General features: G+C 38.8%; 1 protein-coding gene across 3 annotated transcripts in view; it reads right to left on the bottom strand.

The window, feature by feature from the left end:
• Nucleotides 1-13,462, bottom strand: part of AGMO (alkylglycerol monooxygenase) — a 373,576-nt gene extending 360,114 nt beyond the window's left edge. For all 3 annotated transcript variants that reach the window (XM_043872923.1, XM_043872920.1, XM_043872921.1), the window contains exons 1-2: nucleotides 13,134-13,462; nucleotides 10,757-10,887 (exon numbers count right to left, since the gene is read on the bottom strand). In XM_043872923.1, the coding sequence (XP_043728858.1) occupies nucleotides 10,757-10,887; nucleotides 13,134-13,259 (257 nt within the window). In that variant the 5' untranslated portion in view covers nucleotides 13,260-13,462. The remainder of the gene's footprint in view (nucleotides 1-10,756; nucleotides 10,888-13,133) is intronic.
• Between the last annotated feature and the right edge of the window lie 2,609 nt (nucleotides 13,463-16,071).

Genomic DNA, 16,071 nt, shown 5'->3' on the forward strand with positions numbered 1-16,071 from the left:
CTTTCACACACACACACACACACACACACACACACACACACACACACACACACACACACACACACACACACACACACACACGCGCGCGCGCGCGCGCGCACTTAAAGCTTTTTAGACATTTTTCTTAGCATCTCAAACTGGATCCTCACAGCATTCCAATATTTCTTGTAATAGCAAACTATAGATCAATATTTTCCCTAGAAGTAAACAATTGTTTTTAAAACCCATATAAAGTATCTCTTACTACCTATTCTACCAAGCTTCTGCAAATGCTATTTCAAGAACTTTCAAAAACATACATAGTGTACTTCAATTTTATAAAGCGGAGTATTTTTCCTTTTAAGTTTTCTATGAGCAAATTTAAGATCAGACTCAAGCTAATCATTCCTTTTATCACTTTGATAGATAAGACTGAACTATTTCACTTATATTTATCATTCATATATAAAATGGATGATACTACCTAATAAAGATTTCTTTATAAACCATGAACTGAGGAAGTTCTTAAATATACTAATTTTAAATAAAACTCAAAGAAGCAGATCTTTAGTTTTCTCTTTATATTCATTCTTTTACTAATGTTTCCCTTTACACAGTGAGCCTCTATGAATTAGCATGTTACTGGGTTTGCTGGAAACCCAGGTATTTACTTTTAATCTACTTTTGACTTCAATTATGATATGATTTTAACTGTGATTTATCGATAAAACTGTGATTTTTTTTAAAATAGCCCCATATTTTGAATTCTTCAAATTATTATTTAATCAGTAACACAAAACACTAGGCCTCTTCCCAATGGCACTAATACAAATAACCAATAGAAATGACAAACGCCTATACTTTCGAAAAGGATTATGCATCATCAGCTCTTAAAACTCAATTTTCAATTTAAGATTATTCTCAGTTTATAAATTGGTGGTCACACAGGGAGAGTAAGAAGAGACTAAAGAATGAGACAGAACACTAGATTGGGATGTGGCAGTTTTTATAAACAAAAGAACTCACAGAGCTGGTTTGTCTGGTGGCTACAGGACACAAATCTCCATACTCTCCCTCCAGACTCTTAAGAGTTTCCAGAAAGGTCCTCACTGGGTTCATTCACTTATTCAGTCGAGATGGCCTCAACAACACCTTACTCTCCCAAGGATTCCTCCTTGAAACAGCTGCTAATAGCATGGGATTGTGGGTGGAGCTTACATTCCACAGACAGGGGAGAGTGTAGAAGAGAGGGGAAGGGTAACAAAGGTTCAGCTTATCGGTCAACTGGCGTCACATCCTCTCCGTGACCTCCTCCAACAATTATATGATTGGAAAGAGCCATTTTGTCCTTAAGTGTGAGTCCTTGACCCAAGTGGGCTGCCTACCCAGCACTCCTGTCACAACTCAGTCCAAGCCCTGGACACTCCAGAACCCCCTGACAGGTGGCCTTCAACCTGCTTTCAGGACCTGCTTGAGTCTCTTTCCTGGTCCAGACCTCCAGAGGGCCCACCTGTGGGTGTGGAAAAGTCTTCAACATGACAAGGTAGATATAAGTGGCTTTTCTGGACATGTAGACAAAGATGGGATGAGCAATCTGGGTGTCCACACATAGGTATGTGAAGTCACTCATGGGACAGGACAGACAATGGGCCAGGGGCTCTCAGCCTGTTCTGGGACTCTGAGGAATTCAAGAACTTGAAATTTGAAATGTGTCTTCCAGTTTGCCATTCAGGTTATTGATCAGGGTGAAATGTTAGTCGCTCATTGTGTCCAACTTTTTGTGACCCCATGGACTGTAGCCCTCCAGGCTCCTCTGTCCATGAAATTCTGCAGGCAAGAATACTGGAGTGGGCCACCATTCCATTCTCCAGTGGATCTGCCCAATCCAGGGATTGAACCCATGGTCTCCTCCATTGCAGGCAGACTCTTAACCATCTGAACAATGATTGTGGTAGCAGGGTGCATAGAACAAATTTTATTGTAAAGTAAGTTAGCTTGGTTGGTAACTCATATCTAGACTATGACTTCTGAACAGTGTCATTCATTACTGACATTCGGACAAGATAATTCTCAGTTGTAGGGGTCTGTCTTGTGAAAACAATTACCCAAATTAACGAAACTTAACGTTGCTCCTTAGGACTCAGCGGTAGAGGACTGGCCAAATAAAATTCAAGTTCTAGGTAAAAAAATGGTGAATAATATGAATTTTAAATGGTCTAACTTAAGTTTTTCAGAGATTCTAAAGTTTGACACTGTTGCCTCTGGGGCCAGATAATTCTTTGTTGTGGGGGTCGGTACTGTGCAATATAGGAGAGTTAGCACCATCCCCAGCCTCTACTGACTGCATACCAGCAGCGCAGTCCTCCACTTCTGTTGTGACAACAAACTGTCCACCTGTCTCCTGGGAGCAAAACTGTCCCAGCTGATAACCCTAAATACAAAAGACTGATCCACAAAGAAAAAAATTAAGACTTAGAAAATGCAACGGAAAGTTGAAATGATCTGCCGTCTTTTGATGTTTGTTTTAGTACACAGTGTCAAAGCAGGTCAACTCATGAATTCATTCAATCTTTCAATGAATTTGCATCAAGAATCTACTGGGTGTCAGGCACAGCACAAAAAAGGGAAGACACATCAGTGAAGAGGACAAATACAGCCACTGCCTCATCAGTGTCCCACCAGTTCAGTATCTCTTTTCAAAGTTGCTGTCTTTCTTGTCAAGTTTTCCAGTGACAGTTGAAATAGGCTTTCAGATACCAAGATTTCAATAAAAGAAACGGGGGATCCCTGGAAAACTTCCATTTGTAAAACAAAAAGAACCTGCCTGCAATTGAAATGTTTCTTTATTTCCTGTACAGGTGCCAGGTCTTGAGCAGGCACTCAATTTATTATTCTGTCAACTTACTTATTAGGGTTGACACAAATCGAGCTGAAATATGCCTGACATACTACAGCCAAGACTTTTTCTTTTTTTTTTTTTCACACCCTAGCACAAAGCTAAACTTTTTCAAGGTGAAGAGGAAGAGAGGAGAGGCTGTGGGAATTAAATCCCCAGCTCTCTATCAGCAAGATGGATATGATCCTCTTCCATCATAAATGGGAAAAAACGGCCATGGAGTGCCCACAACTAGAAACAATTCAGCAAGGGATACAGCTGGGAAATGATTATCAAGCCCTGCAAAGCTCTTGATTGCAGGAAATAGCACCTACATTTTCAAAAATATTCCCACTGGACCCAGAATTGTAAAGCTAAACCTTTTCCTCTTTCTCTTCCCAATTCCGCCATTCTCCCCTGCTTATGACTTTGCACTCTGGAATTCAAACAATTCTAACCCCTATTCTGAGGGAAGAGACATATGCAATTTGCATATGTAGTGAGCTTACTTTATTATACAGAGATGGAAATGAGGTAGCACAGGGGCTTTGGATAACCAAATGCTAGATCCCTTTTTCATGAAGTCTGAGTGCAAGAGCAAGAACACGATCTATACAGAAGGAGGCATTAGACCGCTCATCAATAGCTTGTACACCTAGAGGCTTCCCTCCCATTGTCCTGTATTTTTTATAGATTCTTCCCAAATAGCTATTTCTCTTAGGCCTGAGGCATATCTGTTGGCAAATGAAAGATAGCTAATTTTTAATGTGTTTTATTTAACATTTTCTGTTCACAGTAGAAATCTGTCCAGTCAGTCTGGTGGTTGCCAAGGGGCAGGGGGTTGGGGGAGAGATGGAGTGGAAGGTTGGGGTTAGCAGATAGAAGCTTTTGTATTCTTGCTGATCAGTCACTAAGTCGTGTCCAACTCTGCAACCACATGGACTGTGGTTTACTAGGTCCCTCTGTCCATGAGATTTCCCAGGCAAAAATACTGGAGTGGGTTGACACTTCCTTCTTCAGGGAATCTTCCTGGACCAGGGATCAAATCTACGCCTCCTGCATTGGCAGGCAGATTCTTTACCACTGAGCCACCAGGAAAGCCCAAGCTTTTATATAAAGAATGGATGGCAACAAGGTCCTACTATATAGCACAGAGAACTATATTCAATATCCCATGATAGACTATAATGGAAGAGAATATTTTTTTAAAAATTATATATATATAATTGAATATATATAATTATACATATAGATATATTACTGAATCACCTTGCTATGCAGCAATAATTAACATATTATAAATCAACTGTACCTCAATAAAAAACTCTATCCTGTCAAAGTTTAGTGACTATAAAATCTGGTAAGATATCAAAATACTATTCCAGTACTGATGCTGAACTTCTAAAAATATAATTTATTATGTTGAGATTTTCCAATAATCAATAAGTGAGAATAAATATCATTTGGGGATTGAGAATTACAAAGCTAATTTGTTATCAAAATGATCCTAGTTTGAATATTCCCATCATCAAAGGTAGAGAAAGGTAATACTGGAGAGATTGTTTACCTTCTCACTATTTAAATTCAGATATGAGAGCATTAGGCAGAATGGATCCTAAAATTACCTAGCTCTCAAATACTCGCATGCTCTAATCATTAATCAAGCAACTGAAATTTGATGTAATGCTCTCACTGCAAACTGAAAAAATTTCAAAGCAACTTTCAGATTCAGTAGAATTATGTACCCAGTGTTCACAGACATCTGCCAACTTGTGCTATTTCATAACTATCATTAGGGCAATGTGTACTGTTTAATTTGGCCAAATTATACAAAATTGAAAACAAAATAAATCAGGCATCTTTATTTCTAACAATCTCGTCATAAACTGGAAAATAAACCAATATTTAAGTGAGATCACAAAATACCCTTACAAGTTTCAGGAAGTTATAAGTAAATAAATACATATTTGAAATATATATGTATATATATATTGATTTTTTCCAAGAAATTAAATTATTTATTTATTTCAAAATTTCTTACACCTGGCCCAGGAACTTGTACTGTCTGTCTGTAAAGCTACTGCCACTTTTGCTCCATCTAGTGGAATACTGATTTTTGCTCAGTAATAACAAAATACAGAACATAAGCTTTACCTTCTGCAGGCAGACAACATTTGTACTGCTATTTCCTACTGTGAAATGACATTTACAAATCAATCATTTAACATAATTTCTTTTTAAAACAACCACAAAACCAGAGACTTCTGTAAACACAATGCAGTGGATTTGAAAGAACTAAATGTGCTACATTTTTTACTTTGCAAGAAGTAAATTACTTCAAGTAATTCAATAACTCTATTGAATAAGAAAACAAACACAGACTTAATAATCACAAGGAATCTTCATTCATTCAGGAAGGACAGTGTAAGAGCAATCTCTGAAGTTACACCATTAAGAAAAACAAAGTCTATTGTTAGGTTTCTAAGGTAAAAGTTAAGAGGACATGAGGCATTCTCTCTAGCAAAAATAACTAACATACCAGCAGGTTTTTAAAATGTATTTTGTTTGTGTGGGACGTTCTTTTCATAATTTTCTCAGTTAATATGATCATATTAATATTCACAATAAAATACCATTATTAATATTACATAAATGAATGTATCTCTTATTTAGGACAACGAATAAATGTTTACTAAATTTCATCACCCCAAATGGCAGACACTCATTTGTTAGAAGTCTGATGTTGCCGAAAACAGTATCAACTCTGCTACTAAAGTCTAGTATAAAAATGCAGTACACAATTTTCCTTTATTCTCTAGAGGTATTCTAGAGGTATTCTAGAGGACTATTCTCTAGTCCTACCTCAAGGAGTCAAAAGAATCTCAAAGAAGTTTAATTTCCTTTTAAGTTTTGCTTTTTATTTATTATTATTTTTTTTTTTGATGAATTGAAACTTTCTTGGCAGGAGTGGAAAATGCCATGGCAGCCATGGCCAATGAAACTGTAGATACATTTGGCGCAATATCGCAGACCTAGTCCTATTGTAAAAATTGGCAGTGACTCATATGTGTTAAAAGTGGAGTGTCCCAACTCATTTGAAAATTTACCTACTTAAATTATACCTCCAACTATTGCAATTTGATTTATAATCTGCTGTTTCAACAGAATAAATGAACCCATTAAAAACAAACATACTGTAGATATTTATATCAGGAATAAAATTTCTCTGGGGAGGATGCAATTTATGGAAGCAGAAACATTGGAAGGAAGTAACAAATTGAAGTCCCAGTTTTCTAATGAAGGATTGGAAATTGAGTTCTGCTTCAACAAGCAAGCAAAAAAAAAAAAAAAGATGTGATTATTTTTCACTCGTTAGCATTTCAGTCAGTAGCAGGATATTTCACAAGCTTTAGCTACATTTTTAAAAATTGATTTAGTCAATATTTCAGTTTATTTTGTATAGTCATATATGCAATTAACCAATAGAAAGGCATATTATCTGCAGATGATAACTGCATTTAATTACAATAAATATACATGCTTGTCTATAACTTCAGAACTAGATTCTTACTAAGAAGTCTGCCTACGGGATTCTAGAAGAGGAAAACAGATGCAAGCCTGCCCAGAATCTGGTTCTTAGGACAGATGGACATTTATTACACATTGTGGTCTGTCTGACAGGCTTGTAAACAAGATACAATGTTGTCTCTGTTGAATAATTTTCCTTACATAAAGATTTGAAAGATACACATAGATCTTTTCCATCAATATGGTAAGTATGCTACTGATCTTTAAGCTACTTTGACTTTTATGTTATAATGAAACTGAGATCCTCAAATAAACATTGTTTTTCCTCAAAGTCTGCACACAGCATTTCCATTACATGAATGGCAAAGTGGAAAAATATGTTCAGGGTTTCACTTTGATTTCCCCAACTATTTTTTGTCAGAGGCCACATGCCTATTTGGAATTACTATCCAAACTATAATTCCTCACAAAGGGATTAACAAATAGTATATTACCATTTTTCTTGCAATTATGTATTTTAAGGACATGGCAAGCCCCTGTTGCTGGTGTAGAAAATGAAATTAGTCCCTCGGAGAGGGTATGATCAATGTCGTGATAATCTAACCTTCAGCTGTTAACGATTTGCACAAGGATTCCCCTTGATGCTGTGGTTTCAACTGAAATATTGTTCTAAGAATTTCAGTCAAATCCCCCTTCTCATCTTGTGCTGAAAGAGGATTGCGAAGAGTGGATCCTAAGGATCAGCTTTCCTTCTCTGCTTATGTCTGGGAATTTTTGTGATAGCAAAAAAATAAATTAAAACATTGGGAAAATTCATTTCCAGATAATTTGCTTTGCTGAGATCTTACAGACAAAAGCCTGTGAAAGATAAAATTATTTGTAAAATGTACAAAGTTATCCACATTTCATAATTTAAAACTGCGATCAAAAAAGAAGTAAGGTGCTGTTCTCATTCAAAATACAACTATAAAAAATAGGCTCCAAATTCAAGTTCACAACCTTTTCCCTTTCTTTCAAAGGGCACCAGAGTTCACAGCTTGTGTTAGCTTAAGGAGTGTTATGAGTAGTGGGATGTGAAGAAAAAGAACTGCAGGCTTATCCCTGAAGGACTAGTTTGTTTTATTTTCTCTTTCTCTCTCCCCACTTCCCTTATATTTGGGGGTTTCTTTTTTAGCAGAAATATTACTCCTTGGGTATCTTGTTAGAATTCTGTACCTTTTCTTTTAATCACTGTGTTGAAGAGAAATAGAGTGCTGAGGATACAGTTTACATTTCTAGTTGTTACAACATAATAAGAGAACAATCTAATCTCACTTGTGACCAAAGTCCAACTTAAAACAGTAAAAGAAATACTGAAGCATTCATCCGACTTGATGCCTCCCTGAGTTTTTATAAATTCATTCCAGCTCAACAAAATATGTGATTCATAATTGTTCCTGCAGGGTACTTCTCAGTTATCAGGTTATTTTGACAATTCATCAATTGTTCCATTTCCATAAAACTATACACTCAAGTTTCTCAGAATAAACCATTATTATAACCTAGTATTTTTCAATAGTCAAATATACTTGTCCCTTGAGCATGCTGAATATATTTTTTGTTCACTTCTGTTTAAGGGAGGCATGAAATAAAGGAAATTATGTATAATTGTAAATTCCTAATTAGAGTATTCTGGAAATTAAAAATAATTTGAGATATTATTCTCTGATTCTGACAGCAGTATGCAACCATATGAGTAGCTTTTCAGAGAATCACTATTCTGATTATCATTACCATTATTTTATAACTATTAACCTATCTTTTTCATGGTAGCATTTATGAAATAAATTTTACCTTTAGGTTTACTTTCTATCTAAATAATTTTATGCAATTATAGGAAATGATTTTACCTTTTCTCAGCTATCTTTAAGTTCTTATTTTATTTTTAAAAAATCCACCTTGGTTTCCCACTGGGCGGTTCATGCAAACATTCCAAAGCAGTGAGCACTGGTCAGAAGTGAAGCTTTTAAAACAGTAAAAGTGAATGAGAACATTCACCAGTAATACAAGGCATAGACTTCCAAGGGGATCTTCCCTCACCCTCTCCTCTTGGGAAAACTCTCATCACTGAAGAGCCCTCCATTCACTGGTACCTCCTCTAAACACATTACAATTTATTTTTTCTAAAAAGTAGTACAGCATTCATTATTCTGGGGTCCCCAGGCGGTGCGGTGGTAAAGAATCTGCCTGCCGACGCAGGAGACGCAGGAGACAAGGGTTCAATCCCTGGGCCAGGAAAATCCCCTGGAAAAGGAAACAGCAATCCCAGGATTCTTGTTGGGAGAATTCCATGAACAGAGAAGACTAGTGGGTTACAGTCCATGAGGTCTCAAAGAGTCAGACACAACTGAGTGAGCACACTAATGCTGGAGACGCAAGAGACTTGGGTTCAATCCCTGGGTTGGGAAGATCCCCTGGAGGATGAGGAAATGCCAACCCACTCCAGTATGCATTGTTCAGTCCCTTCATCCTCAGACTTCACCATCAACATAACACTATAAGAATGTGAGATTTAAAGTAAATTCTGCCATATCTCTACAAAGGACCCGATTTCATTCCTATACCTAGAGTCTATCATACAGAGTGAAGTCAGTCAGAAAGAGAAAAACAAATATCATATATTAACACATGAATGGAATCTAGAAAAATGGTACCGATAAACCTAGTTCCAGGGCACAGTCATAGAGACACAGGCATAGAGAATGGACATGTAGACATGGGAGGGAAGGGAGGGTGGGATGAACTGGGAGATTAAGCCCGACATATACACGGTAACATCTGTAAAGCAGACAGCCAGTGGGAGCCTGCTGCCTAGAACAGGGAGCTCAGCGTTGTGCTCCGTGACGACCTAGAGTGGTGGGATGGGGTGAGGGAGGCTCAAGAGTGAGGAGCTATCTGTATACATATAGCTGATTCACTTCACTGTACAGCAGAAGTTAACGTAGCACTGTAAACCATACTCCATTAAAACACACACACACACACATGCAGTTATTTTGTACATCATGATAGGCATAGGAGTTCAAACTATGAAGAAAGAACACCTCTTTTTCTCGAGTTACATGCAACCTATCAGGAAGGGCTGGGGGGCAAACAGGTGAGCTTAATACCATGTGACGATTCTATTACGGTGTAGGAACAATACTCCACAGTGATTTCAACCCATAGTGAAGTGATGCCTAAAGTAGGGATGGAAAACAGACAAGACTTGCTGAAGAGTATGACTCTTCATGAGAAGTATGTATTTAGACTGAAGAAATGAATGGGAGCTGGCCACTTGGACGACCACTTGAGACATCTGGGTGATGGCAAACAAGGAGCAAATGGCTATTGCAAAGGGGGAAGAAGAATCAAGGGACCAGAAGGCAGGCTGGATAGACAAAGGCCTCCATAGATTAGGGAAGAAACTATCCTCCGGCCATAAGGAACCTATGAGGGAGTTTCCACCAGATTCACGTCATGGAAATATTTGGCTGCAAATGAAATAGGACTGCCGTTGCTGCTGCTGCTAAGTCGCTTCAGTGATGTCCGACTCTGTGTGACCCCATAGACGGCAGCCCACCAGGCTCCGCCGTCCCTGGGATTCTCCAGGCAAGAATGCTGGAGTGGAAAATAGGACTAGAGACAGAGTTACCACTTAGGAGACCACTGTAGTAATCTAGAGCTTTGTGTGACATTGATTAGGGAGATTGCTACTGCAGGTGAATTTGCCTGAGGCAACATGAATTTCCCAGTAGATAACTAAGACAAAATTCAGGCCTGCTGCTGCTACTGCTGCTAAGTCGCGTCAGTCGTGTCTGACTCTGTGAGACCCCATAGACGGCAGCCCACCAGGCTCTGCTGTCCCTGGGATTCTCCAGGCACGAACACCGGAGTGGGTTGCCATTTCCTTCTCCAATGCATGAAAGTGAAAAGTGAAAGTGGAGTCGCTCAGTCGTGTCTGATTCTTAGCGACCCCATGGACTGCAGCCTACCAGGCTCCTCCATCCATGGGATTTCCCAGGCAAGAGTACTAGAGTGGGTCGCCAGTGCCTTCTCTGAAACTCAGGCCTAGGACTAGGCTAAAACAATTGAAGCAATTGCCTTGGGAACAAAATTTCAGGAGGCACCAATAAGTTCAGTAATCACAATAAATAATACTTAGAGCAGTATTTCCAGTAACAGATGTAAAACATCCATGATGAACAAAATATCGGACATTTAAACAATGACAGTAACTGAGGTCTTTGGGGATGTGTGTAAAAATAGACCAATTCCCCATACAATGGGTTTCTTCTTCATCTTACCTGGAGAATTTAAGTTTATTCACTCACTGCAGCTAACCAGCTAACTCACCTCGGAAGCCGAGACACAATGCCGGCTGACACAGATGTTAAGGCATCATCCAAACCGCCTGGTGGCTTCCCTTTGCGAATCCAGCTGACAACCAGCTCAAGCAGCATCAAGGAAATGAAAAATGGAGTTGCCTGGAAAGGAAATTGCAGAAGAGAGATGCTATTGTGCTTGGTATGAAATTCTTCCAAGTTTTCTGATTAGTCATTCCCAAAGTGGGAAGCCCAGAGTGACAGTTCATAGCAGAAAAGGTATGAACCTATCCTTGGTGATCATTTCCTCCCGACAGGCAAAGAAATCTGTTTATTTCAGACACATGCTAATAAGGTGCTCCAATTCTATCATCCTATTTGGACACGAAATGCAACCATGGAGGCTTCCCTGGCGGCTCAGTGGTGGAGAATCCACCTGCCAATGTGGGAGACATGGGTTCAATCCCTGGTCCAGGAAGTTTCCACATGCTGCAGAGCAACTAAGCCTGTGTGCCACAACTATTGAGCCTGTGTTCAAGAGCCTGGAAGTTGCAACTATTAAGCCCAACTGCCACAGCTACTGAAGCCCATGTGCCCTATAACCTGTTCAGTTCAGTTCGGTCGCTCAGTTGTGTCCGACTCTTTGTGACCCCATGAATCACAGCACCCCAGGTCTCCCTGTCCATCACCAACTCTCGGAGTCTACTCAGACTCATGCCCATCAAGTCGGTGATGCCATCCAGCCATCTCATCCTCTGTTGTCCCCTTCTCCTCCTGCCCCCAATCCCTCCCAGCATCAGGGTCTTTTCCAATGAGTCAACTCCTCGCATGAGGTGGCCTATAACCTGTACTCCCCAGCAACAGAAGTCACTACAATGAGAAGCCTTCACACCACAACTAGAGAGTAGCCCCTACTTGCAACGAGAGAAAAGCCCGTGCAATGAAAACCCAGCACAGCCAAAATAAATAAATATATTTTAAAAAGAAAGAAATATAACCATAGATGTAACCACAATAATTCTGCCAAGAAAATTAAAAAAATTAGGCAGGACATGTTTCAAGGTCTAAAAAATACATTTTAAAATAAGTGCAATAATCAGAAATCTATTAATACACTACAAAGGTAAGGTACACTTTCAATCACTTTCCTTAAAGATGTGCATGATTTTATTTTTTCATATTAGAATGACAGGAATCACAAAATTGAAATTGTAGGAATACACACTACTATATATAAAATATATAGCTAATAAGGACCTACTGTATAGCATATGGAGAATTCTTTTCAGTATTGTGTAAGACCTACATGGGAAAAGAATCTTTAAAAGAATGGATATATATATGTATAACTGACACACTTTGTGGTACAGTAGAAACTAATCAACACTGTAAATCAATTATACTCTAATAAAATTTTGAAAAACATTGAAACTGTAAAAACAAAAAATTTTGCTTCTGAATATTTCAGAGAATGAGATCATTTTAAACATTTTGGACATCATTCAAGTTTTATTCATTCAATTTTTTCTTATAGAAAAAAATTTATCATCTATAATTGATGACAAATATCAGGCTAGTTGTGGTGTCATAATATAAAATAATAATGATTTATAAAGATGTGAGTACCACATTCTTTCCTTTAAAAATCAGAAAGGAGTAATATCAAATCCTGAAAAAATTATGGGATTCTCTTATTTGAAAGTTGATCATGAGTACTGAAATTTTCTAAACCCAAAGCCTAAGAACATATTTTCTGATGTCATTTTCTTTTCTATTTATGGTCTGAACTAGTAAGTGTTTTAGGAACAACTCTGACAGGGTGGGGAACTTCAGTATTCAAGTTCTAATTCTGGATATTTCCACTTTCAATCATAGCCAGTAACCAGAAGTGGAAAGTGCCTCTGAACACTTAAGAGTTGCAAAGAAAACTTGTTTTACAAGTTCAAACTTAGGAAATCAGGGTTGAACTCTCAGCTGTGTGTCCATTCTGCAGAACCACCCTGCTTAAAACAACAACAACAAAACAAAACAGGAAATCATTTCCTGGGAGGTGGTAGACAAGTTTTCCTTTAGAAACAAAATTGTTACAAAGTTTACTGATACCACATAACCATTGGATACTGAGCTTCTAACAGCTAAATTTGTAATGCCACTGTGTCCAGGAAAACTTTTTAAAGTTTTATCACATTCTGGAGTGACCTTTCAGGGAAGAGAAATTTAACAGGAAGAGATGGTTAGGGATATTGTACGGAAATTCAAGTGGAAATTCTACTTTTCCCCCATGCTTTTTTTTTGGAAACTATTTTTATTAGAATTTGAAAAATGGACATGAATGAAACCCCACACTGTGTTTCAGTTACTTCTTATTAAGAGAAAAGCAAGAGCAGCCTCTTCCCAGAGAGCCTCACCTTCCGTACATAATCAGGCACCTCTTCCAGGGTTTGGAATGACGTTTCACTGGGCTTCATCACATAAAACATCATGCGAATCCGCTGGGAAACCGAAACATCCTGTTGGGCTTCTGGGTTCTTCATCTCTGCCCTTGTCTGACTCCCAGCTGGAGAGTATTTGTGCTTCAGCCGTTGAAGCCAGAGGCTGAACACAGAACGAGCTGTGCCGCACAGACCGAGCCTTCTGTCAGAGAGAGACCGCGAGGAACAGAGCCCCGCAGAGCAGAGCCAACAGCAGCGTCTGTGTGCAGACTCTGTGACGAGACAGGAAAAGACAAGGATCAATCAGGAGCGAGGTCAGAGGTCAGAGGGCACTGACCCTGACGCCACGCACGTTCCGGAGGGGAAGAGGAGGAAGGGCTCCTGCCCAGATCACAGATAAACAATGGAGTTTAGCTGCAGGTGGAGTCATTTATCACTAAAACAAAAAGAGAAACAAACAAAACACCCAGGTGACACCTCCTTGGAGAGGAGAAGGAGCAAAGTGATGGCAAGTGAAAGTTCACTCTGAAAAAGTAGGTGGAAATTCAAGATGCAAATCACATGAGGAAAATACTATACCTGTTTTTCTCTCCCTTTGGAAATTCACATTGGGCTCAGGTTTGTAGTCTCCTGACAATGTCACATTTTCTGAAAGACAAGATGCTCTGATCTCAGGTAATAAGACTAACCTCAAAAGCCACTAAGCACCAACTAGATCTTACTTGCCTATGTATTCCTGCATCTGTATCATGTTCACATCTGAATATTTGAAAACCAATTTAAGGGCATGTATTCTTCTTAGTGCTAATGTGGATTTGGATTGAAGCAGCAGTGAAGGTGCTGCTGAAAGACATTCTCTCTGTTTCCCAGGAGGAGCATGATTTGTTTCTGCCTCGTATGTAGGCTAAAAGGCACTTAACAGGTTGCATCACCAATGAGTAAATACAGCTTTCCAAATCAGTCCTTCACCTATAATAGCTACAGTCATCCTTTGACTCCCACCTCATCTTTCAAAAATGTTTATGTAGATGTAATTAGGTGATTAACACATGACTGTCCTCAGAGAAATAAGCAGACACTATAGATAAGCAATAAATAAATTGCTACCCAGAGACACTATTAACATTTTTATATATGTATAATTAGTTCCACTATCATATGACATGCTTATTACTAAAAATCAATGTACTATGCAAGTATGTACAATAAAAAACCATGGGGCTAATGAGAAAAATGGGATTAGAATGCAATACTCAAAAACTTCTTAATGGTCAAAAAGGAGAAAAAAAATCAGAACCTAATAAAAATGGTAGCTCACTTTTATACATGTATGTATTGACTTAAAATATACAACATGAAAGCTGCAAGTTAAATTTTATTTGGGGCAAAATGAGGACAATAGCCAGGGACACGGCATTTCAGATAGCTCTAAGAAATTTATCCAAAGAGGCAGGGGGAAAGGTCAGTATATATGTGATTTTGATGAGGGCGACTACGTGCAATCACACATATATTTTTTGCAGAAAGTTTCTGCTACTTTCGAGAAACTCACTGCTAGTCACAAGGAGCAGATATAACCAAGGAGTTTAGTGTTTTTCTAGTATGAGGAGATACAAGAATTGGGCTTCTAAAAATATCTAACTATCTGAAGACCTGTTCTGCCAGTTTTCCCAGAGCACAGAGTGCCTCATTTCTGCTCTCCACCTTGAATTCCTTTCAAGTGCTGTTGAAAATCACCAGCTGCAGCAGCACACGATTTAATCCTTACAGAGGAAGATGGCAAGTGCCAGTTGTAGCTGGCACATGTTGTATGGTGAAGAAATGCATAAAACTACAATAAATATGGTATTTCATCTTGGAAAAAGACCTGACCTGACCATTGTTTGTGGAAGCTAGTCTTGGAAGACTTGTCCATTGTCCTATGGAGCATGAAGGAGGCTTACCTGAAACCACATGGCAAGCTGTAAAACCAGAGATCTGGATACGATGGCTCACAACGCTGAGTCAAGACTTGTGGACAGTGGCAGATGTTTAAGGCACATGCATGTGTGTGCATTTTGTGTCTCCCTAAGCTTTTCTGTTCTTCTTCGTCTTCTTGCCACCTCTTTTTAATCTCTTCTGCCTCTGTTAGGGCCTTGCGATTTCTGTCCTTTACCATGCCCATCTTTGCATGAAATGTTCCCTTGATATCTGTGGCAAGAATACACATTAGAACTATACCAAAAAGATCTTACTGACCTGGATAACCATGATGGTGTAGTCACCCACCTAGAACCAGACATCCTGGAGTGGAGTGTGAAGTCAAGTAACGTTTCTTACATTTCTTATGAAGCATTACTACAAACAAAGCTAGTGGAGGTGACAGAATTCCAGCTGAGCTATTTAAAATTCTAAAAGATGATGCTGTGAAATTGCCGCACTCAATATGTCAGCAGATTTGGAAAACTCAGCAGTAGCCACAGGACTAGAAAAGATCAATTTTCATTCCAATCCCAAAGAAGGGCAACACCAAAGAATGTTCAAACTACCAGATAACTGTGCTCATTTCACATGCTTGCAAGGTAATGCTCAAAATTCTCCAAGTCAGGCTTCAAAACTACATGAACCAAGAACTCCCAGATGTTCAAGCTGGATTTATAAAAAGCAGAGGAACCAGGGATCAAATTGCCAGCATCCACTGGAATATAGAAAAAGCAAGGGAATTCCAGAAAAACATCTACTTCATTGACTACGCTAAAAGCCTTTGACTGTGTGGATCACAACAAACTGTGGAATATTCTTAAAGAGATGGGAGTACCAAACTACCTTACCTGTCTCCTGAGAAACCTGTAGGCAGGTCAAGAAGCAATAGTTATAACCTTACATTGAACAACAGACTGATTCAAAGTTGGGAAAGAAGTATGTCAAAGCTGTG

Source organism: Cervus elaphus, chromosome 18 (assembly GCF_910594005.1).
Source record: "Cervus elaphus chromosome 18, mCerEla1.1, whole genome shotgun sequence".
NCBI lineage: Eukaryota > Metazoa > Chordata > Mammalia > Artiodactyla > Cervidae > Cervus > Cervus elaphus.